General features: G+C 41.3%; 1 protein-coding gene across 1 annotated transcript in view; it reads right to left on the minus strand.

Annotated features, from left to right (window-relative positions):
• LOC136883115 (hornerin) overlaps positions 1-25,703 on the minus strand; it is a 137,665-nt gene that overhangs the window by 81,680 nt on the left and 30,282 nt on the right. Inside the window, exon 2 of the mRNA XM_068229598.1 lies at positions 2,956-3,167. Within this exon, the coding sequence (XP_068085699.1) occupies positions 2,956-3,167 (212 nt within the window). The remainder of the gene's footprint in view (positions 1-2,955; positions 3,168-25,703) is intronic.

The following is a 25,703-nucleotide window of genomic DNA, read 5'->3' on the forward strand; positions in this document are numbered from 1 at the left end:
TGTTGTGCCCATGACACCGCTTGGCTCGCTACTGAGGTCTCCGGCTCTCTTGTCTTCGCACTGGGAATGTTCTCACAAACCAAGGAGAAAAACGAAACGAATAAAGGAAGTGACGTAGGTGGCAGTCGGGCGTTCCTCCCCCCACCACGTGGAAGAATAATGAAGCATAATAGACGCATTTTCTCTGCATTTTAAATTTAATTAAAGATAAATCAGACGAACAGGTACTCCTAACTTTTTCTTCTTTCACTTAATTGAGGGGCAAGAGAACTCGCTGCTGAGGACCCGGTGGACTGCAAAAGAGCATTACACTTAATAACTGGTAAAAGTTCTATCCTTGGCTTGCCTCCGCCCAAGACGATTGTAAAGGTTGTATCCAGTAAGAAAGTACTGTTGTAGTCGCTTAAGTGTGGCCAGTATCCAGTATTCGGGAGATAGTAGGTTCGAACGCCTCTGTCGGCAGCCCTGAAAATGGTTTTCCGTGGTTTCCCATTTTCACACCAGGCAAATGCTGGGGCTGTACCTTAATTAAGGCCACGGCCGCTTCCTTCCCACTCCTAGCCCTTCCCTGTCCCATCGTCGCCATAAGACCTATCTGTGTCGGTGCGACGTAAAGAAAAAAGAAAGTACTGTTGACTATGAAAGTTTGGATCAATGGAAGCTGCTGATAATTTCAGCTGGATGTGCATCGACTTGAAATACGGTAAACTTTTGATTACCCCCTATTTCTGGACGGGGCAGAATTCAAAAATTAAAAGAAAACCATTCGAATCAACTCTAATGGCCAAGTGCATCTAAGATTTGGCTAACCAGTGTGCGTGTAAACATGTTTTAAATTCGAAGACCTGTTACAATGAATCGTAGAGCACGATACTTATTCAATGATTACTTAAGCAGTGAAGTTTTGCTTACGAACGGAACGCGCTACGGTGATTTCGTGTTTCCTTTGTTAGTCGGAAGAATATTCATTTTTTTCATTGCTGAAAGTACTTTTAGCGACATGGAAGAACAAAAGAGAAGAAAGTCTAATTTTTCCGCTTATGAAACCGATATTGTAGCTGAATTAGTTATCAGACACAAAGGCGTCATTGAAAATAAATAAAAACACAGACGCAGTCCCCATAAAACAGACGGAAGAAACACGGAATAAAATCACAGATTGGTACCACAAACAGGATGATTCCTCTGGTTTGGACATTGCAAGTTATTTTGCAGAGTTTCCAAAAGGAATTACACTGTTCAGATAAACAAATTTTCTATTACTAAATTCTTCATTTGCATTCTCTTCCAGATACAGTAGCTCATCTTCATAACCACCTTCAAATCTGGCAACCATTTTTATTATTATGATGTTTGTTGTTTAAAGAGGCCTAACAGCTAGGTCATCGGCCCCTAATGGTAAGAGGTGAACGAAACGAAAATTAAAACTTCAAAATTTATCCACTGACTAGAATCTGAAACGAATGGCGATGATAAATTGGTAGTGAAATAAACACAATCAGTGGATCCAATTCACAAAGCATGAATTACTGGGATGGTGCATTATTATCTAAAGGGGTCCAAAATCCAGGTCGCCTGCCCCTAATAATGGTACTAGTCAGTGGGAGGTAGAACCATGGTGTTCCTCCTATGGTGGTACTAATCACATGAAATGTAGACCTATCATATGTCGCACACAATGACATCACTCACAGGTAACACAAACCCATGGTGTTTCGCACATAAGGGTACTACTCACGAGCAACGCAGACCCATGGTACTCCACACATAGTGGGACTAATCATGGGCGACGGTATTCCCGTGGTGTTCCTCACTAAGTGGCAACGTATATTCACGGTGTTGCTCACATAGTGCTACTAATCACAGGCGATGTAGACCCTCGGTGTACGACATACTATGGTCACAACCACAGGTAATACAAACCTGTGGTATTCTTCACATAAAGGAACTACTCTCAGTTAACTCACACCCATGGTTTTCACACATAGTGGTACTTACCACGGGCGCCAACCAAACTTTCGTTTTTTCGAACACAGTGGTAGGCCTACTAATCACAGGCAATGTACACCCATGGTGTTTCTCGTAGAGTGGTAGTACTCATAGGTAGCGCAGATCCATTCTGAACGCAGGGGAACGGACACATTCTCGCACAGCGTTGCGGCACATGCACATCAGTTCGCGCAGCCGAATGCCTGCTGCCCCGCTTCGGTGGAATACACACAATCGTAGACTCTACTAACCACAGAACCGTGGTGTTCCTCACATAAAGGCACTACTTATTGGTAACGTAGATCCATGGTGTTTCTCACATGGTGGTACTAAGCACAAGTAGTTTCATGATTCTGATGTAAATTATTCCTATGTCACCCCTTTTAGTCGCATCTTACGACAGGCAGGGGATACTTCGGGTATATTCTTCGTCTGCGTTCCCCCACCCACAGGGGGTGTGTTTGGTCCGCGAGAGCTATTTTATTTCGCCGGGGAGCCACCTGCGACGCGCCACGTGGGAGTATCACCTCTCCCCCTGCTACGGCTGGTAAAATGTCAACGCTGAAAGATATCATTTAAGAAAAAATATTTTAACGGATCGCCAGGTGCAGGTCTTTTGATTTGACTCCCGTGGGCGACCTGCGCGTCTTGATGGGGATGAAATGATGATAAAGACACATACATCCAGTCCCCCTGCCAGCGAAATTAACCAATGATGGTAAAAAATCCCGACCCTGCCGGAAATCGAACCCGGGGCCCCTGTGACCAAAGGCCAGCACGCTAACCATTTAGCCATGGAGCCGGACATCAACAGTGTTCAAATCCGATTACTCATCCTGAATGAGCTGCGCGGTAAACATCACTGCAATAAACCTTATTGAGATTAGCCGTAGCCACGTCAAAATAACCGATATATATATATACAGTAGTAGATTTCAGTAATTTTGAACAGGAGTAATAACTTACCGGGAACTTGCTGGAGTGTGTATGGAGTCCTGCAGTCGCACTGCCCACAGAGCTTTGTTCTGGTCCTGCACTGCCAGGTATTGCGGTCTCTCCATACAAGGGGTAGGGTGGCATCCTGTATGGGGGTGGTGAGTAGCAGCCGCCTCCACTGGGGGCTGAACACGGCTTCGGGGGTGGTACAGGCTTGTAGGGCCCATACCCGTCCACCTCGGCTGAAACAAGTCGAGGCAGCGAGTTATGAGTCTGCTTAATAATAATAATAATAATAATAATAATAATAATAATATGAAAAATTAAAAGAAAATCAATTTTCGCCAATAACTTTGGGGAGAAAAGGGTGTTGAAATTAATTGCCTGGCATTTGCAGACGATTTTGTCGTACTTTCAGAGAGGCTGAGAGATGCAACACCACAAATCAATCTCCTGGAGGAAATTGCCAACAAAGAGGTTTGATATTCTCTGTAGAAAAAAAAATTACAAACATAAAGAACGCTCCAAAATTTTTGACAAGACATATTGGTCAAATAGAGAAAGTAAATGCATTCAAATACCTGAGAGAAATTATTCAAGAAAATGGTTTAGAAAAATCTGCTGTAGAAGAAAGGTAACACAAGATGGAAAGAGCGTAGGGCATCACTAAGAATTTGAACAGCATTAAATGCTTATCTAAAAATCTTAAAATAACGTACAATAGAGTGGTGAAACCAGAATGTCTTTAAGTAAGTGAATATCTAGTTTTGAACTATAGTTTGGATAAACTGGAACTGCTAGAAAGAAGGTAAGGTAAGGGTTATTCTGCCCGAAGGCAGGTCCGAACCTCCGCAGAGGTGTTCCTGAGCCGGAGTTTACGTGCGGTAGGATGGCCAGTTCCTTTCCGCTCCTCCATTCCCTTACCCCTCCACCAACAGCGCGTGGCAACCCATCCAACTCCTTGACAACGCCCAATGTTGCTTAACTTCGGAGATCTCACGGGATCCGGTGTTTCAACACGGCTACGGCCGTTGGCACTCGAAAGAATAATCATGAGAAAAACCTTAGGTACAACGAAAACAACAGAACAATAGAAAATAAAATGTAGGCATAATAAGGAAATATGGCAGAAACAATAAGAAAAAAAAGATTCCTATTTTTGGACGTATCTATAGAATGGATGACAGCTGGTTGACAAAGCAGATATTCAAGTATCTTTGGGAGAAAGAGTCAACAAGGAGCTGGATACAAGAGGTCAAGAAAGACTCAGAAAGAAATGAATTAAAACGAAACGAAACAAAATAAGAAAATAAAATAAAAAATAAAATAAAATAAGAAGAAACTATAGAAAGAGAATTTTAAAAATAAAGTTTTAAGAGTGGGAGGATTACAAATAAGAACGAAAAAGAAAACCCGGTCCAAATTGCTCTGCGGAGAGAAGAATAAAGCATCGTGCAATGATGAAATAACGGAAAAGGAAACAAGAAAGGGAGGATGAATTGAAATTGACAAGTGGTCCCTAGCAGGCCTCAACGTAAATAATAATAATAATAATAATAATAATAATAATAATAATAATAATAATAATAATAATAATAATAATAGTCTTCTGTGTTTTCCCATTTTCGCACCAGGCAAATGCTGGGGCTGTACCTTGAGGCTACGGTAGGTTCCTTACCACTCCTAGCACTTTTCTATTCCATCGTCAACATCCGACCTATCTGTGTTGGTACGACGTACAGTAACTTAAAAAACCAACAATATCTGGCATCTAATTATAATAATATTATTTTTTACGTCCCATTAACTACTTTTCCTGTTTCGGAGACGCCGAGGCGCCGGAATTTTGTCCCGCATGAGTTTTTTTACGTGCCAGTAAATCAACTGAGACGAGGCTGATGTTTTTGAGCACCTTCAAATACCACCGGACTGAGCCGGATCGAGCCTGCCAAGTTGGGCCCTAATTATAATACTACCGTTGTTTTTGTAGAAAAATGATTACCGATACATTTTACGATGTGTCACCCACGGTTGATTGAAATCTGTCTGGTCCAAACCAAATCGTTTCCTTGTCAGTATAATATCCAGAATACAACCTTCTTAACTTTCATTGCCAAGGGAAAATGTATTCGCACACCCAATTGTCAACTCGAGACATTCACACAGCCGACTCATTGTTATGGAAAGTCTCTCTGCAAAATTCTGCAGAAGACTGGTCGCGATGCTTTGAACCTCACCTATTATTATATCAACGACGCACTTCCCGGTTCGAAGGCCCCTTTAATATCCATTCACTGGAAAGGTCACTGGTGTCGTACTCATCGTGCATTATAATTTTATTATTTTTACCAACCTTACATGACAAAGAGGCTTTGAATCCTTGAGCAGAACTTAGCATGTTCAATTAGGAAGAGAAATAGTCATACAGAGATGCTGCGGAACACCAAGCATAACAAGATAGGTCTTTAATGGAAAATCCCTTCAGAAAGAAAAAATGTAGGGTCGCTGAAGAGGTATCCGGACTTGCCGGTAACGGTAGCAGAATTGACATCATAGTCTACAAGGAATCAGAAGGTGTGGGGATATATAATAGACCTCACAGTTCATTTTGAAATCTCCACAGATCAGCCAGAAGACGTTGATAGGGAAAAGAATCGACAATAATTTATTATAGAGGTACATCTTGATTGAAGGACATTAAAGTGATAGTATTAGTGATAGGAGCTCGACGGACTATTCCTCGATTCATTCTGAATTTTTGGAAGCAGATACGGTACTTGAGGGCAACAAACTATGTTGTTGTTAGCTTTACGAGGTACTATTTCATTACTGAGAAATCATTGTTACTTGTTATAACTCTTATAGTTTAAAGACATTATGAGAATAACGTAATCAACAACAACAACAAATAATAATAATAATAATAATAATAATAATAATAATAATAATAATAATAATAATAATAATAATAATAATAATAATAATAATTGTACCGGGTGGTACACCTCCACGCCGCTAATTCAAACTTTGCGCCAGTTGAAACTCCTCTACTGGAGGAAGTCTGAACTTTATCTACTGTGTTAATTCTCAAGTTTCTCAGAAGATGTCCCTACTTGTAAATTTTGAAGTTTCTGAACTGGGTCGTTTGCGATGTATTTTTGTTTTGCCTGTAGTAAGAAGTGTGGACATTCTCTTCCAGATGGCACTACTGAAGGACTACAATTATGCACCCTAGTGCGAAGTGAAAGAACTGTGTTTTTTGGAGAAATTTTGAATTCATAAGTTTGTTCTTTGTTAAATTTCTTTCAGTTATTGTTTAAGTTGGCAATATTAACCCTTTCTTTCCGCCAGTTTTGAATTTGACCAATAAGGAATTTCTGTAATTAATTTTCCACCAATAATGTGTTTCTTCTTCATCGAGTGTAGGGGTTTTCGTTGTTAGCCAATAAAATTCTTGTGGGAGGGTGTTCTCATTCCTGAAACGCCTCGAACTTTCCACGAGGGTATATAAACTGCTGATTTTCGGGTCTCCGCGCCACTTCAGTAACATCTATCATTGTGTAAAGTATGTAGCAGGGGGCGGGAAGCGCCTCTTTCTTCGGGCAGCAGTTCAACCACCAGGTAATGGCCTTTTAATAACTTCTTTTCTTGCTAGCTCAGCAGTTTAACTCTCGGGGCAGGTCCGAAGCCTTTTTACCATGTAACGTTCCCTAAAATGTAAAGACACCTGGTACCAATTCTATCTTTTTAAACTACATATTGGGATAGAGAGTGCTTAACCCTCTCGAGCTCCCACTCATATTGCGTTGAGGTGAACTTATTTTCACAACCGTTTCTTCCTTAATGTAATGTAAATTGTCTCCTTCTATAAGTCACCTCTTTAGTATGGGATTACCCCTTGCATTAGAGGCCTAGCGCCAAGTAGGTTTTAAATAAAGTGTAGTAGGAGTGCAAGAACGCCTCCTCTCAAGTTGGTATTTTGGAGGCCACGTAATGGTCCTGTTTCTTCACTGAATAGGCCTCAGTAGGTTGGGTATTTTTACCCCTGTGTTATTTGTGTTTGGAGGTCAACTTGAAAGTGGAGTTTGGTGTGGCCTTTGATAGTCTTGAACTTAAGAGCGGGTCGCTCTTTCTTAAAATTTGTTTCTGCGTGCCTCGAGGAGGTTTTACTGTGTAATTGGGAGCAAGAGCTCCTGGGCATGATTGGGGTCTTCTGCCCCTTTGTTGAATCTTGTATATCGTAAGGTTGGGCTTATAGCTCAAGAATTGTGTGTCTGGCTCTCGGAGCCCAAATCCTGTAACACTGTAATTGTACATTCTCGAATTGTTGCTAGGCTACTGAGTACCTGTTATAATTGTTATTTATTGATCTTGAAAAGAAAATATAACCTTGTTAAATTAACTTTAATTTCGTATTTTGAGACCTGTTCACCCCAGCACCTTCTTTCACCTCTGCACATCCAAAATACTCCGTAACAATAATAATAATAATAATAATAATAATAATAATAATAATAATAATAATAATAATAATCGTATGGCCTCAGCTACCGTGTGCAGACATTTCAATTTGACGCCATCTGGCTGTCTGCTCGTCAATTCCGACGTTCCGTTTTACTCTAGGCCCACTAGATGGCAGACCGAGTAAACCGAAACTCTCTTGGGCGACTGTGGCTGAGATTTAATGAATTTTGTCGGGTAAACACCAAATGTGCCACCAGAGATCTTTTACATGCCGACATCGTACGACATGGAGTGTCGAATGGACTTTTTTCCGCCCTTCATAAATCCGACCACCTCTGCCGGGTTTGAGCCCGCTATCTTGGGATCCGAAGGCTGACACACTACCACTGATCCACAGAGGAAAAATCATCGTGATCCAAAATTATAATTTCACTTGTTTCGTTATGCTTTGTCCATTGTTGCAACCTTCAACTGAGGGAAGTTTTTTAAATAAAAAAAGAATTAAAAATTATCATTTTTATACAGCGCGAGTCATACAGAGATAGTCGTCGCTGCTTCAGAAGAAACTAGGTCTTCGGGAACCACCGAGATTTTTTATTATTTATTTATTTATTTATTTATTTATTTATTTCATGCCTTCATTTGTGGTGAAGTTACCGTTCACTGCCCTCTCTTACACTTAACCACATAATAACTACTATAAACTTTAGACAGTAGAATAATGAAATAATAAAATATCCTAACCACATTCCTTCTTCCCTTCGCACTGATATTCACAGAAGCTGGTTATATATTTAATAGGTAATCTCGGAAAGACCGCTTAAAAGAGGCTAAAGAGGTGCAATTCTTAATAGTGACTGAAAGGGAATTCCGTAGCCTTGCACCAGACACTTGGAAAGGAGCCGTTGTATGATGAACGATGCACAGGTATTGAGACTTTAGGAACTCGATCGTGTGTTATGTTCTTTATAGGAGGAGGGTCCCGTCTTGTTTCACACTACATTGCATTCCGGTTCGAGAGAGCATAAATTAAAACAATGCCAAGAGGGGAAGAACGTGTACTTTGGACCGATGTGTAATTTGGATCAATTTTACTACCGAGCGAGTTGGCCGTGAGGTTAGGGGCACGCAGCTGTGAGCTTGCATTCGGGAGATGGTGGGTTCGAACCCCACTCTCGGCAGCCTTGAAGATGGTTTTCCGTGGTTCCCCATTTTCACATTAGGCTAGGGATGTATCTTAACGCCCGGGCCGCTTCCTAGCCAATCTAGTCCTTTCCTGCCCCATCGTCGCCATAAGACACATCTGTGTCGGTGCGACGTAAAGCAACTAGCAAAAGAACATAAATAAAATGAATTACTTGCAAGTTTGGTCTCCCCCTACCTAGGCTATGGTCAGTAAGATACTTGAGGGAAACTTTCATCCTGCAAGTAGTTTTGTTCGAAGATCGAGGGGGAAAGTAGAATAGAATAGCACACTTACCATAAAAGTCATTCTACGTTTCGATTGTATGGTGAGGAGTTGCTATTGAACATAGAAGTGTGTTTCATCTATTAACTTACTTTAATATTTTAGAAGTTACTGCAGTTAAAGTTACATAGACCTACTTAATGTAGATTTTGTATTACTTATAAGGCCCTTCTTAAGAAAATAAATTTGTTCACGTCGAACATTGATGTAGGAATGGTTTTGATGGTTTTGAAGACTCGTATGGAGCGTGGCATTGTATGGAAGTGAAACATGGACGGCAAAAGTAGCTCAGAAACAAACAGAATAGAAGCTCTTGAAATGTGGTGTTTCAGAAGAATGCTGAAGGTGAAATGGGTAGATCGAATCACGAATGAAGAGATACTGAATCGAATTGGTGAGGAGAGAACGATATGGATACATTTGACGAGAAGAAGAGATAGAATGATAGGACACATCTTAAGATACCGACGGCTTGTTCGGTTGGTTTATGAAGGAGGCGATAAGAAAGGTAACGGTAGACCAAGGTATAAATATGACAAGCAGATTAGAGCAGATTTAGGATACAGTAGTTATGTAGAAATGAAAAGATTAGCACGGGATAGGGTGACTTGGAGAACTGCATCAAACCGGTCTATGGACTGATGAATCAAACTACAACAGCTTCTCCCGAGGCACTGATGAAAATTTGAATATTACCTGTTCGGTAGTTTGTGATACATACAGTAGGCACATATAGGACATGTCGAATGCTAAGAACTGCGCTCAACCTAATTCATTATGAAAGAAAGAAAGTAAGAAAGAAAGAGAGAAAAATCGATGACCTACCGCACTAAAGGCGACCACACCTGTTACGACAATGCTTATCAACGTAAGGAATTAAACTTTCTCCACAAATTAGTGGGAACCACAGTCTTCGGTAATGCATGTGAAAACTGAGTAATATTAAACTTAGTAAACGTCAAAACGCATGATTCTGGAAAAATTTTCGAAATAAATTATACACATTTTAATAAAGAATTATAAACTACGGTATGGGATGGGAATGTAATTTTTAAATTTTATTTATTTGTCTGCAGTACTGGCGAAGTTAGGACTCATGGTCCTCTCTTACCCTTAATATCACTGGACAGAAAAGTTATGGAGAAACTAATTAAATTCAAAATAAACGCAACATAATAATTATACCAATATGCACATATCATTTTTCAAACTACTAAATGAAATTTAATGAAAATGAACTAAATTACACACACACACACACACACACACACACACACACACACACACACACACACACACACACACACACACACACACACACACACACACACACACACACACACACACACGATTCTCACCGTTGGTTTATGGATCTAAGAGGTACTTTATGTAGGAAGACATGAAAGACTCTAAAGAGTTACTGCTGCGGATGTTATTGAGAACAGAGTTCCATAATCTAGTTCCCATCACAGTAAATGAGCGATTATAGGCCGCTGACCTGCTAAAGAGAACGTAGAGAAATGATAAGTTCGTTTATTTTTAGCGTGAATATATAACTCAACGTCTAGGACAAACGTGAACACCCCCACTTTTTTTAAAAAAACACTACAATTTAGAAATTGGGTGGAAATAATTAATACGTTTAATTATATTGTTTAATGTAGTAATAGATAAATAGTATTAAGGAAAAGAACGCATGTATGAAAACACACTTTGGGTTACAATCAATGATCTCCCCTCCCCTCCCCGCCGCAGTTTCAGGTGATCCGAAACTGGGGGATAGGAGTACTTTATTCTATTATTGTATCATGCAACTTAACTTTAAAAAACATGAAATTACTGGTAATAATTCTAAGAAGAATGCTGAATTTGATATGATCTATTCAACTGAGAAATGCTTTGAGGAACACCGTCAGAGTAGTAGGAAAATTGACGTCACAGCCTTTCCCCAGGTGATATCACTGTGGTCGCAACATGTTACACTTTGTCTTGGTATTACCATTTTTAATGAAGGGTGAAAGGATTCCGGATGCATGACTAAATGGTTAGCTTGCTGGCTTCTGGTCACAAGGGTCCCGGATTCGATTCCCGGTAGGGTCGTGAATTTTAACCATCATTGGTTAATTCCTCTGGCATGGAAGCTGGGTACATGTGTCGTCTTCATCATAATCATCATCATCATCATCCCATCCTCATCACGACGCGCAGGTGGCCTACGGGCGTCAAATCAAAAGACCTCCGTGGAGAAAACCAAGTCTGTTAGTAGATGTTAAATCTAAGTTAGTGGTTTTCTTTCTTCTATAAATAATATAAACTGTAATAAACAAACATTTTCAGTTTAAGGTCAATAAAGATTACTTTAAATAACTGTCACACAATTATGGAAGGTTTTTTTTTGAGACCAGAATCGCTGCATTCTTTCGTTGGTAGCCTGCCGTCTTTCCATCTTGTTCTTCATGGAAGCCCTTAAAGTTGTTGCTTTGCAACTGGTACTCTGCTCGATTTGAGATGTCCTTTCACCTTGTTGAAGTCCTTCCTCACTTCCTGGAACCACTTGCCAGAAACTTTAGGTCTACTATCAGGTATCTGGAATATTTGTTTTGTCAATCGCTTTCTATCCATTCTGAAGACGTGTCCATAGAATTTCAGTCTTCTTTTCCGAACAGTCAAGCCGGCCGCGTGGTGTAGGGATAGCGTGCCTGCCTCTTACCAGGAGGCCCCGGATTCGATTCCCGGCCATGTCAGGAATTTTTACCTGGATCTGAGGGCTGGTTTGAGGTCCACTCAGCTTATGTGATTAGAATTGAGGAGCTATCTGACGGTGAGATAGCGGCCCCGGTCTAGAAAGCGAAGCATAACGGCCGAGAGAATGCGTCGTGCTGACCACACGACACCTCGTAATCTGCAGGCGTTCGAGCTGAGTAGCGGTCACTTGGTAGGCCAAAGCCTTTGAAGGACTGTAGTACCATAGGGTTTGGTTTTTTCCTCAGTCGTCCATTTTCAACCTATGTTGTGCATTTACAATTTAATGGACCCATTACATTGCGAAGAATTTCTCTCTCTACATATTACAAGATATTATTAATACGCTTGATGATATTTGCCGATATGCGCATCTGATTGTTGTATTGCGATTTTCTCTTTTCTTTCCCTAACTCAATTTAACTTTAACCCAGTGAGGGCCTCTCAGGGTACATACACCGGTGCATTGCGCGCCGGGAGGTGCAAAAGACGACTTCGCTAGGTTGCTTGCTTGTTGTTGTAAGGGGCCTAACATCGAAGGTCATCGGCCCTCGCTAGGTTGACTAGAGTGCGAATCCCCACTCCTCAATTTTGAGCAATTGTGTTATCTCTCTCTTTTCCTACGTCTGTCTCACTCGCTCCGCTTGTCTCCCCTTTCCTCACTTACTCTGCAGCGCTCCACCATCCGAGCAGAGTCGAGCCGAGCTTAGCCGAGCCACCCCGAGACAAAACGCTGGTCCGAACCGAGCCGAGTCTGACCGACGCACAGTGCCACTGCCTTCGCGATATACAGGCCGTACTGTAGTAATGGGAAGAAGCAGTTCACCTGTGGGAACTAGTTCATTCACTCTCGCTCCCAAGAAAGAACTACTTCACGAACTACTTCGCGAACTACTTCAAAATGTTTAACTTTGCCGCTAGAGTACTCTGCAACCGCTGAAGTAGTTCGTCCGCGAACAAGTTCCTTCTCATTCCCTTCATACAAGGCTTCATCGCTTCGCGAGCTTTCCAGAACGAGGAAGTACACAAAGTGGACAACAGGTAGCACGCAGGTGCACTTCTCTGTAACATTCGTAGATGCTACAGAAATGAACGTTCCTATTACCGGTAATGTCAGTTCACACTCTCTTCCCCCGCCCCCAAACCATCAGGAATGTATAGAAACAATCTATTTCTTTTCAAAGATAATAAAAATGTCTGTGAAATTTTGTCGACTTGAAAATGAGATGTTTTAAACGCTGATCTGTTATCGCAAGAGCACCCTTTTCTTGGTGGTGATTTCATCCCCTGACAAACAAATTTAGAACATCTGAGCGTTGGTCAACTTTTTCTCGCCGGTGGCGCTAAACGTCAGACTCCAACACTCTCGCTCCCAAGAAAGAACTACTTTACGAACTACTTCGCGAACTACTTTAAAATGTGTAATTTTCCCGCCAGAGCACTCTGCAACCGCTGAAGTAGTTCGTCCGCCAACAAGTTCCTTCCCATTCCCTTCACACTCGTGAAGTTCTACAGTTCGCGAAGTAGTTCTCGAGAGATGAGTAAACACTTCTTAGTTCGTGGGAGTGAAGTAGTTCCCGAGAACTAGTTCGTTCGCGAACTACCCATCACTACCGTACTGTAGCTCTGATGACGTCAAGCTTTGGGTGGGACTTGGAGGTGATGCGCATCCGCTCCGCTTGAATAACACACTCGTTTAAGTTGCTTAAGAAACTGTTAACACCTTATAAAACCAGAAACTATTCATAAATATTTGTTAGTTCTGACACACAATGCATATCCTTCCCGGAACGTTGTATTTCTCGCGTATATCCGTTCGTTTCCGTGAGTACAGGCTAACATTATGAGACATATTCTTGCGATTTCTATACATTTTCTAGTCAACTGGAACATTCACATCATGCACACTGATAGAAAACAAGCAACCAATTACCAATGCAATATACTACAAATGTAAATTATCTCTGTACCACCAATTACGAGTAAGCTAGTCTCCAACAGTAACAAAACATTCACTGTCATTGTCATGAAATCCAGTTATTGTTTAATAATGTCGATTTTTAAACAGCAAATAATACCTTTACAATTATTTTCATATTCAATTTTCATGGAATAACTCTGTTCCATTGCCTATGATACGAAATTTGTTAGGAAAAATCTCAACAGTGTTATTTCACAATATATTTCTACCTAAAATGGTAAAATGCATAAATTGGACTTGAATTTTCATATACACCGAATTAAAAAAAGCTGTAAGTCTGATTACATAAAAATATATCTAATGTTACCCATGATTTTGACATAATAAGAAATTTTAACTCACCATCTGGACGAGACACTTTTATTTCCCTCAGGATTTAATTTTCAGGATATTAGTTGATACATACAACTGTGTGGTGATTAACCATTAATTTCTCCCTAGGCATAGCCTTCTTCCATAACCTAACTCTTTCTTCTTCATCAGATGGAAACACTAATACTGGAGTGTACTCTTCTCGTTTAAAATTTGCTTTGCAGCCAGGCACACAGCAACTCTTAGCATGGTGATTTCGCTCACTGATAACCTTAATTCAATTGTATACACATCGCGGTTGATGCACTAACTCAATTCATTTAACACTAGGGATATAACATTACAAATATAAACTACAAAATTAAAACACGGCAGAGCGATGTTCTTAACCTATAGCCCCACATGAATACACGCTCACACTAAGTTTTCTTCACTAATTGAGGACTTTTCACTTAATAATGCAGTCGATAACAACTCAGTCTGATATATATCTGAGTAAACATGTGGCCAATGTTAAAAATTTCAATAAAACAGCGAAGAATTCAAATGTAACTCAACTAACTCACGTGCTAAACTTCCCCCCCTAACGATCAGCTGATTGCTTTCCCGCGCTTGCTACAGTACGGCCTGTACTTCACGAAGGCATTGGCAGTGTACAGAACCCCTGCGCCTCAGTTTGCACGCGTGAGATTTAGGGCGTTTGAGAGACCCTGCTTTAACCCTTTCACGCCCAGTGTCCGTTATAAGGCACACAACCTTTTCTAATGCTTCATCTCAGTTCAAAACTTAATATAAAGACTTTTAGGTGCTCATGGATAAATCTGTTTCTGCTTTAGTAATATCTATTCTTTCTGATCTTTTCCCAAGTTATATGAGATCGGCGTTTTATGCGGATTTAGCACAGTTTTACGGACGGCTGTTTTTACTGACACCAATCCTATGCGGAGGGTTGAATTTTGTATTACGATGAACACAAACACCCAGTCCCCGAGCAAGAGGAAATAAATCAAACTTAAAATCCCCGACCCTTCCGGGAACCGAACTCGGGGCCCACTGAACCTAACGCCACTAAGCTTACCATTCATCCAAGGCGGCGGATTTTTCGTAACATACTGTACTATGATACATGGTGTAACAATAACGTAGGCCAAAAATTTCACGACACATTCCTTACACGTAGAAGAAAATTGTCGCTGCCGGGACAAAACCTCCTAAGTGAAATATTTTGGCCGGTAAGTTTCTGTCATCTAAGGTGCAATATGGTCAAGACATTCTCGCACTTCATAATATATGTGCTGCGGGTCAGTATATCTCCAAAAATATTATCACATAGGAGGTTTTGTTCCGGCATCGACGATATGTTATATGGATATGTCTATCGGTCCGGTGCTTCAACCAAAGGTGACATACGGAAGCGAAACTTCTTAAAGTCGCTCAGGGAAACAGAACCGAAAAAGTCCTAAAAGTAGAGAGTAGAATAGCTAGAATATGCATACATTAAAAATAAAAAAATACATGGACAATTGTAGGTAGTGCCAGTTGAAGTAGTGTACAGAGAACTGGAGCCCATCACCAGTGTTGCCAACTCAGCGGATTTTCCGCCAAATTTGGCAGATTTTAAAATGGATAAGCGGATAAATTTTCCACAGTGGATTTTTTGACGGATTTTCAAACTTCTTTTAGCGATTTTTAGCGGTAACAATATCACCTCTCATCACCAGGAGAGGAAAAAGTAGAACTTAGTACGGCATAATAGTCTACTTATTTCTGTTGTATTGAACTTATGCTGCATACTACCACTCGTTTTCTAGACCAACTCTGGCCCACAGCCTCAGTCAGCATTTGTTACAATCGTTACTGTACTCTTGATGAGCTGGGTAGTGTCGTGTTTGATAACGTGTTTCTTTTGACATCAGGTTCTTTTTTGGTACGTCGAAAGAAAAGGTTAAAAACTAGTCAGATATTTCGTAAAGAGTAGTTAAATGATTAAACTTTGAACAACTACTTGGTTGATCTTCCCAGTGATGTCAAATACGGACGGTGCGTCTATTGGCAGTGCAATATAAATGCGAAATTGTTTGACGTTATTTCTTTCCGCACTTATCAAAAACAATGAAAACAGTAATGAAAGTGAAAATACTTTCTAAATAGATATGAAAATTTCCGTATGGTCTTTGCTGCTGTGAATGCCAGCATATTCTTTGAAGAAGAATAATACCACGTGGCTTCATATGAAACCACAGAACCTCAACTCAGCACATCTGCTTCAGAGCATATAGTGCGTGGAGGAGAAGATGAACTCCTATTCTGAAACTGGTGAGTGTTGAGTTCATCTCTTTTTTTCTTAAAACAACTGGTATATGCTGTTTTGCTTCAGTTCGAAATTTAGCGGAATTTAGGGGATTTTCAACTAAAATTTAGCGGAGAAACGATTTATGGCTTGGAAACACTGCCCATCACAGATACTATATGGACCCCTTCTTTCGGTCACCTTATGACGACACCAGAAACCAGATTACCAAGAAAATTTATAGAGAAACTCTGCAAATTGAAGCAGGGTGTATTGAGGAAATTAGAGAAGATATGGAAGAATTGGAAACGTCCTACACCTTGGTTGAATGGTCAGCGTTGAGGCCTTCGGTTCAGAGGGTCCCGGGTTCGATTCTCGGCCGGGTAGGGGATTTCAACCGCGTCTGATTAATTCTTTTGGCGCGGGGATTGGGTGTTTGTGGCTGTTCCAACAATTTTCTCTTCATATTCATACAACATACTACACTACCAACCACTACAGAATTACGCAATGGTGATTACATACCTCCATATAGGGTTGGCGTCAAGAAGGGCATCCGGCCGTAAAACAGAGCCAAATCAACATGTGCGAGATAGTTCGCACCCGCTACCCCACAAGTGTGGGAAAAGCGGCAGAAAAAGAAGAAAGAAGAATTAGAAATAACTCTGGATGATTTGCACAACAAATTAAAGAAACTGAAAAATATAGAAATAAGATTTAAGCCAAAAACAGACAAACGACATACAATGGAAAGGGTATTTACAGATGAGGAATGACAGAAAAGATCAGAACAAATAAAAAGCTACTATGCAATTCCGAAAGAAAACTTATCGAAGAAGATGGCCAGAAAATGTTTGACAGTAATGGTTCAATGGGGCCAAAAAATCAGAAGAAGGACATGAGTCCGGAAACTTTTTATTTCCATGTTAGAACCCATTTTCTACAACTTCACATAGTACAGTAATCTTGGGTAAGATACAGGAATGGAACGTACCAGCATACCACGTATGAAATCTTCAACATGCTCTCCGCAAGCAATGATACGTCAAACTACTTTGGAGGAATAAATAATTCAGTTTTAGGAGTTTTTAGTAAGAATCTAACACATACAAGCAACCATCATGTCAAATTTGGACTCCCTACAAAAGAAGATACAGTAGCGAGTCATTGACTTTTCACTTTACGTACACTCGAAATATTTAGTATCTCATGTCCAAAAATATTCATTTCAGGCAAGAAATCAGTACAGCCCTCAGAACCACCCAGTACCTGCTTACACACACTCTTATTGGTCACATCCATTAGACGCGTTAACACATGCATTCATCTGAAGAGTGAGGGGAGGTGGAGAAAACGAAGTACGATGATATCTAGCACGAGCGAAACACACGCAGAAGGGAATTCCCCGCCTTCCCACACGCCCCACTGGCTCGACAATGAAGGGAGGAACCACACGGCTCCTTCAAGGCAACAGACGTAGTGTGTATGTCAACTCATTCAGGGTCAAATTCTCCAGTTTCTGAGTAATTCTTCTGTGAGGAGTCTGACTGAAATGTTAGCGTTCTCGACTATGACTTCATTATCAAATGACATCGCGCTCAACCAATGTAAGAAAGAATGAGTCAATATAGGCCCTGTTAAATACTACTACTACTAATAATTTTATCCTAAAAACCGAAGTAAAAAATAACCTGGTTGGCCAAAATTTTCGTCCAAACGTTACCGGTTTCCTTTCCCACCCGGAATTCTTGTGATCGCTATTGTACATATGTCGTTGCCTAGCAGCCAGTCCCTGTTATGAATGGTGTGAAAATATCGTTCATAGAGTCGGTTGGTGCATGCATTTCAGTGGGCTTGGCAGACTGATATTTAATAGCAACGGCTGGCTCGGTGAGGAAAGCAACAGGAAACTACCTCACTCCTCATTTCCCTAGTACGCCTCTTCAGTGACGCCTAGGCTATTTATGACAGCTGTTGGCGGAGCTGCAGATGATCAAACCAGCCTTCGGGCTGAATACCCAACATACAGACAACATAAATAATTTCTATTTATTTGTATATTTATTTATTTCCCTTTTTAACAATCTCTTTTATGTCGTATCGACACAGATATGTCTTACGGCAACGATGGGATAGGAAAGTGCTAGGAGTGGGAAGGAAGCGGCCGTCGTCTTAATTAGCGTGCAGCTCATCTCCTGGTGTGAAAATGGGAAAGTACTGAAAACTATCTTGAGTGCTGTCAACATTGGGGTTCGAAGCCACTATCTCCCTAATTTCGTGTTATTTCTCTCATCTTCTACGTAATATTTTATATTTTTCATTGCAAATTCTTGTCAGTTTATGTGACTAAATACAGTACACGTTTTATTTCCATCTAAAACGTTTACACGTGTTTTCCTTCGCCACATTCATTTGAAAATTGCCTGAGGAAGCTCAAACTTGGAAATTCTGTAAATAATGGCTTCTAAACAAATGATGTCGTTGAAAGTTCCAATTCGATAATCAAGGGTGACTTGGAGAATATTTCCGTATATATATATAAAAGACTTATTTTTTATTTTTCCCGAACTGTATTGCATGCTTCTCTGATGGACGTAGATGCAAAATCCTGAGAGGGAGTTGTTTTGGTTTTGGAAGCAGACGGTGAAGGTGCCAGACGGCCCTTATTGACATGTCTGCCACGTACTCGTGTTTTGTGTATGTGTCCTTCTGACGAGTTTTCCATTGAGAGCGGGATTTATCGCCTGTGCACCCTGCCTCATAATAAGTTGTCTGTATCTGAGGTGGGTTGACATTCCTGGTCAAGACAATGCTTGCTTCAGATAAAATATGCCCCGACATATTGTAATACACTTCGAGAACAATTCTCGGCCTGTATGGAATATGGGATGAACTGTATCACTCAGCAGTCAGTGATCTGTGGAGTGAATACTAAAATCATCACCGATACTGTTCGTGATTTAAGGAGAGTGCCTCATAAATGTAACAATGGGGGCACGAGTCACTGGTCTGTACAGGCCTTTGGCTGAAATATCAGCATATTGGATTTCTTTCCAGGGAGACCAGGGTTCGATTGTAAGGGGATTTTAAACACATCTGGTTAATTCCTGCACTGGGCATTTGTGTTCATCTATATGTACACTAGTGCCCAAAAGTTAAGCATAAGTTACGAGTAAGCAAGGCAACAAGAAATAGACCGCAAATTCCACGACATGCGCCTACCAATCTTACGTGTTGGCTCTGTACAGGAAAGGAGCGTTCCCTGCTTTAACTAGCGGCGTAACCGCAAGTGCCTGCATCCCATATTCCTTCAGTCGTCGTTGCCCTGTTATAGTGTGCGGAGTGTAGCCTAGTTGTGAACGTGACAACATAATGACACAAAGACGCCATTTGGACCCCGTTTTGCAGGGTAGAATATTCGGCCGCCTGGAAGCAGGCCAGACACAGGCCGAAGTCGCCGTATCCTTGAATGTGCCATAAAGTGTCATTTCTAGGCTTTGGAGACGACTTCGAGACACAGGAGATGTTAGTCGGAGGTCAGTACCAGGTCGACCAAGGGTAACCACCCCACAGGAGGACCGATATCCGGCCTTAACCGCCCGACGAAATCGGAGTGCACCTGCGAGACAATTGTCGGCGGAGCTTGCAGCCGTCTCAAGGGTTGCTGTTTACCGGCAAAATGTGTATCGGTGTGCGTCCCGCTCACTCCAGCACAGAGACGGGCCCGTTTACTGTGGAGCCGTCAACATCGAAACTGGACCTTGAATGAATGGAGGCATGTGCTCTTCACAGATGAATTCGCTTCAGTGGCAGAACGATTTCCGTCGCACATTAATCTGGAGCGAACCGGGTGGCCGATACAACCACAGGAACATTGTGGAACGGGACCAGTATTGTGGTGGTGGCGTCATGGTGTGGGGCGGCATCATGTTGAATGGCCGTACGGATCTTCACATGTTCATGGGGTCGGAGGAACACTTAACGCCCGAAGATACAGGGGTGAGGTACAGAGACCACATGTTCGACTCTGCAGAGGTGCGGTTGCTCCAGACTTCCTCTTAATGGATGGTAATGCCCAACCGCACCACGCTGCTCTGGTGGATGAATTTCTGGCTGGGGAAGACATTCATCGCATGGACTGGCCAGCGAGGTCTGGGCACCTCAGTCCTATAGAACATGCCTGGGATGCATTGGGGAGGCGAATTGCATCGACTGCCACAAGAGCTCTTAGACCATCTGATAGAGAGTGTGCCACGTCGCTGCGAAGCATGTGTGGCCGTTAGGGGTAACCATACACCCTATAAACAGCGTATATTGTTGTGTAAGACATTGCCAAGTTTTGTTAGTTGTTGTCAAAGGTGTACCTTAGCTATCAGAACCCTTCTGACACTTATTTTTGACAAGTTGTGTGACGTATGGTGTGTGAGTCGGGTTCTGTTTGTTCAGCAATCCGTCTGACATTCCTATGAGGCGGTATGGCCTCGTTTAATGATTATGCTTAACTTTTGGACACTAGCGTAAAATAACATGTCCTGACTGACTGAGTGATTCACCATCGCCGAACCAAAACTACTGGACATAAAGAAACGAAATTTTGGGTATGCACTTATATTAGAGTGTAGGTGCTTACTAAGGCAAGATTTTTGGATATTCCGTCGCTAAGGGGGTGGGAAAGGGAGGGGGGTTGGATTATTTAAATGAGTTTTCTCAAAAACGGAAAAGATTACAGACGTGAAAATTGGTATTTAGAAACTCGTTTAAAAATAAAATAAAAACGTATTTTTTGGGGGAAAATTAACTTGTGGGTGGGGATGGAGGAGGGGTGAAATAGGATTTGAATTCTTTTCGTGAGGATACATATATCTCAAAAACTAAAGATGTCACCTAAAGAAGAGCTGTCTTTTTATTCTTCTACAGCTTTTCCCAAACCGTGTGGGTTCGCGAGTGCGTACTGTGACGCACAGGAAGATTTGGCCCTGTTTTACGGCCGGATACTCTTCCTGACACCAATCCTATGTGGAGGGATGTAATCACTATTGCGTGTTCCTGTGGTGGCTGGTAGTATGATGTGTTGCCTGAATATGAAGGACAGTGTGTTGGGACAAACATAAACATCCAGTCCCCGAGCCAGAAGAATTCATCACACGCGATTAAAATCTCCGACCCTGCCGGGAATCGAACCCGGGACCCTCTGAACTGAAGGTCTGAACAATGACAATTCAGCCAAGGAGTCGGGCACCTAAAGAACAGCAGTAAAATAACTTTAAAATGTTTCAATAACAAAGGCAAGTTTACAAATTGAAAATTAAAAATAATAATAAGAAGAAGGTCTCTCTTTTAATCCCAGTCAATGCAAGCTTTATTTTTAAAATAAAAGTTCATATCCGTTTGATTAGAATCTGAGAAGTCTGGTGAAATTTCGAGAAAATTTCTTTTTTGTAATATTCCAGACGTTTTTGAATGAAAAGTAGTTTAGCAAAGAACAGAAGTTAAATAAATAAATAAATAAATAAATAAATAAATAAATAAATAAATAAATAAATAAATAAATAAATAAATAAATAAATAAATAAATAAATAAATAAATAAATAAATAAATAAATAAATAAATAAATAAATAGTTATTGGTTTTACTACCGAGTGAGCTGGCCGTGCGATTAGGGTCGCTAGCTGTGAGCTGGCATTAGGGAGATGGTGGGTTCGAACCCCACCAATTTTATTTTTTGGAGACGACGAGGTGCTGAAATTATTTTCGCGCAGGAGTTATTTGACGTGCCATTAAATCTACCGCCACGAGCCTGACGTATGTGAGCACCTTGAAATACCACCAAAGTAAGCCGGGATTGAACCCCATAACTTGTGTTCAGAAAAGCAGTGGTATACCGCCTAGGTCACTCAGCCCAGCCTTGTTACAAGTATTTATTTATTCATATGAGCTAGTTACAAATAGAGGATTGTGGTGACGTTTAGTAAATTCACAGTGGCTTGCAGACTGAACGCTGAAAGGCTTAACAGTCTATAATGAAGATGTGTATTTATTTTATTCTATCTCATTTTATTTATCTATTTTTACAGGAGTCGAGGTTAGGGTTTTCTAGATTCTGCTTTACATTGGTGATGACAGGTTGGACTGTGATTCTTAGGTCTCGTTCACAACGAAACATCGCACCTTCCACCGCCTTAAATCCCACACGAATAGCAAATTAAGGCGTGTTAATAAAATGATAGGTGTCATTATACAGCACCACACTTCATACTGACCTTCATACCTTGCTACGTCGAACCTTAAAAATAGCATCGCACCAACAAATTGATTTCTATTAGCTTAGTCTAGTACGTAGGGGCTTCCTGGCCGAAGCGGTAAAGGCGTGCTCTGTTCGCCTGGAAGGACGTGGGTTCGAATCCCCGTCAGGAAATCGTAAAATTTAAGAAATGAGTTTTCCACTTTCGAAGGTGCATATGGTCCTGAGGTTCACTCAGCCTATACCAAAAATGAGTACCAGGTTAACTACTCTACCCCATCACGTGCCGCGGTTAACTATGGTGGAAGCCTTTAACTTCCACTCCTCCAAGGGCCTTCATGGCCTGTACGGAGGTGACTGTCTTAGTCTAGTACGTTGATAGCTTGACGATGGTGTTTGATAACAATGATTTACTATAAATCAATCAATAAGTTAATATATTGCCATTCTTATGTTATCAAATCAAAAACTCTCTTTAGATGCCGTCTTAAACCATTAATGTCAACATTCTCTGCACTGCTATCGATTTTTGTTCATTGGATGAACTCCAACTGCTCTTTTTCTTAATGAGGAAAATTCCACGTCCTTCACATGGAATTAAGTCAGAAGATGAAGAAGTGAACATCTTGTCCGTGGAAAACTAGATTGGGGTTAGGTCAGTGTTTCTCTGTGCTCTCATCCGTGAGTCGATGATGATGGTGGTGGTGGTGGTGGTGGTGGAGAAAACGTTTTAACTTTCAATGACCAGTGAGAATATCATGAATTCCGTATTATCCCCATGAAAAACACAGCGTGCTAAGGATTTTCCCGCACAAAATATCGTCCAGGATCGAACACGCGATTTTGGGCACTTGAAGCTAGCACGCTAACCACACGACTGTCCATATACTTCGTTCATTTACGTTGTTATAGTTGGGGACAAATCATGACAACCTCGCCTCACACCAGTACATTCCAGCGGCAGCTCGGTGTCTATTAACGACTTATAGGATTTACTACCTCTACTGCAGCCAGAGTTGCCTAATCGGCTACTGCACTCTACACAAAGAAAGGGTAAATACTACAGAGAGTGAGGAAGAAAGTGGTTTGGCAACCTCTTCAAAACAAACAAGGATCACTTAGAACTCGTTAACTCAGCAGGGTGCAGGGTGTGATTGACTACTGGCTTCCAGCTCGCTTCTAGGAACTGAGGCCGTCATGTTTTGTCCCCAACTATAACTAATACTATGTTGCGTGATGTGGTGTTCCTGATGAACAGTCCTACCCTACACCCTGTGTTTTTATTTTCAACATCTGTTAATAACACCTGACAATCTCCTCTATTCACCTCATCTACCCTTACCCGAACTTCATTAACTCCTGAAGCAAGCAGACACAGATTTTATGGAAAACATCCTCTTTATTATACCATGATTGTAAGCGAGAAGCTCGTTCACTCACCTTTGTGTACAATGCCGTTCTTTAACGCATTTTCGTAGAAATGAATTGCTTTTTAATGAAAATAAACCCCTGTATGCAGTGAGAGTGCTGACTGAAATAATAGCGCAGTAAAAACATGGTATTATAGAAAAGAACCAAACACTGACTCAGATAAGTGTATGGTAAGGCATTAAATCACATGATGACAGAGCAGAGGTCTTGTTTATGGACAGCGGAACGTAGCGAGACTAAGTAATGGGGAAATCGCAATACAGTACGGACCATTTCCATAGAAAATGCTATACAGATTGTGACTACGACCATTATTTTCTTCACGAGAGCGCTTTGGATTAGTATATCAGTCGCAGTGGCGAAGGCAGAGGGGGCCTCACCTGGCTAGAACTCCTTCCATTATTGTGGAAATATTATGAAATTTGAATCAGATTTAAAGCATGAAGAAACAGTGCAGTCCGCCTCTGTGGTGTAGTAGTTAGCGCGATTCCATTCGGGTTCGATTTCCGGCTTTGCCACAAAATTTGAAAAGAGGTACGAGGGATATCCGGAGGTCAACTGAATAGAGGGGGGTTCGATTCCCACCTCAACCATCCTCGAAGTGGTTTTCCGTGGTTACCCACTTCTTCTCCAGGCAAATGCCGGGATGGTACCGAACTTAAGGTCACGGTCGTTTCCTTCCTTCTTCCTTTCTATCCCTTCCAGTCTTCACATCCCTCCACAAGGCCCCTGTTCAGCATAGCAGACGAGGCCGCCTGGGCGAGGTACTGGTCCTCTCTCCGTTTCATCCCCCGACCCAAAGTCTCACGCTCCAGAACACTGCCCTTGAGGCGATAGAGGTGGGATCCCACGCTGAGTCCAGGGGTGGAGGGTAAACAGATTAAGAAAGAAAGAAAGAAAGAAAGAAAGAAAGAAAGAAAGAAAGAAAGAAAGAAAGAAAGAAAAGAGTCCATCCCTGGTGTTTCTACCGACAATGCCCTCAATGAAGCGTCTGTTAATAATCTCTGCGGCTACTTGATCTTAATCTGGAACCAAATTTATTGAAATTAAATCCACATCACAAGTGGCATATAAGCATAGATCACTTTTGTCCTACGTCCAATTCTGCGAATGTATTCTTTTGCTGTCAACTATAACACGAGTAAAGTTACTTAGAAGCGGCGTCCTAAATCGAAGGAATAGGTATCCAGCTTCACCTAGCTAATACGTCTACCTTATAGTAATTCTTACTGAGAACTCAGTCAGGTCTGGGATGCATTGATAAAACAAGAAAGTAGGCAGAACACAAGTACAAATGATCAAAGCCAGGTATGAAAAGTGTATAAGTAGTGTTAAGACTAAGATAGGACGACATACTGGTTCAATGTAGGAACAGGACTTCGACGAGGAAGTGTATTACCCCCTCTAGACTTCATCACAGTCATGGATGAAATTCACACAAGTGTAGGAAGCAAAAAGACCAAGGCTTTACTTACTCTTTGCAGACGACATTTTAATATGGGGAGAATATGAAATGAAAGTCCAAGAACAAGTTACTGTACGGAATCGGAAGGCAGAGGAATATGGGATGAAAATAAGTGTGGAGAAGAGAAACGCAACAATAACGACGAGAGGTAAGATTGAAGTAAATGGAAGATAATTAGGAGTTGTGAAAAGTTTCAAATATTAGGGGTGTGTACTTGCCTAAGATGAGAAAATAAACGAAGAAATTGGAAAGAGAATCCAACAAGACAAAGGGGTTTGTCAGTACGTGAGAGGTTTAGTGTGGAACCGGGACATCCCAGAGTAATGCAAGAAAATGCTGTATTCAATGTATTACACAACAGTGTTAACATACGCGTCGGGCAC

This window comes from Anabrus simplex, chromosome 11, assembly GCF_040414725.1.
Source record: "Anabrus simplex isolate iqAnaSimp1 chromosome 11, ASM4041472v1, whole genome shotgun sequence".
Classification (NCBI taxonomy): domain Eukaryota; kingdom Metazoa; phylum Arthropoda; class Insecta; order Orthoptera; family Tettigoniidae; genus Anabrus; species Anabrus simplex.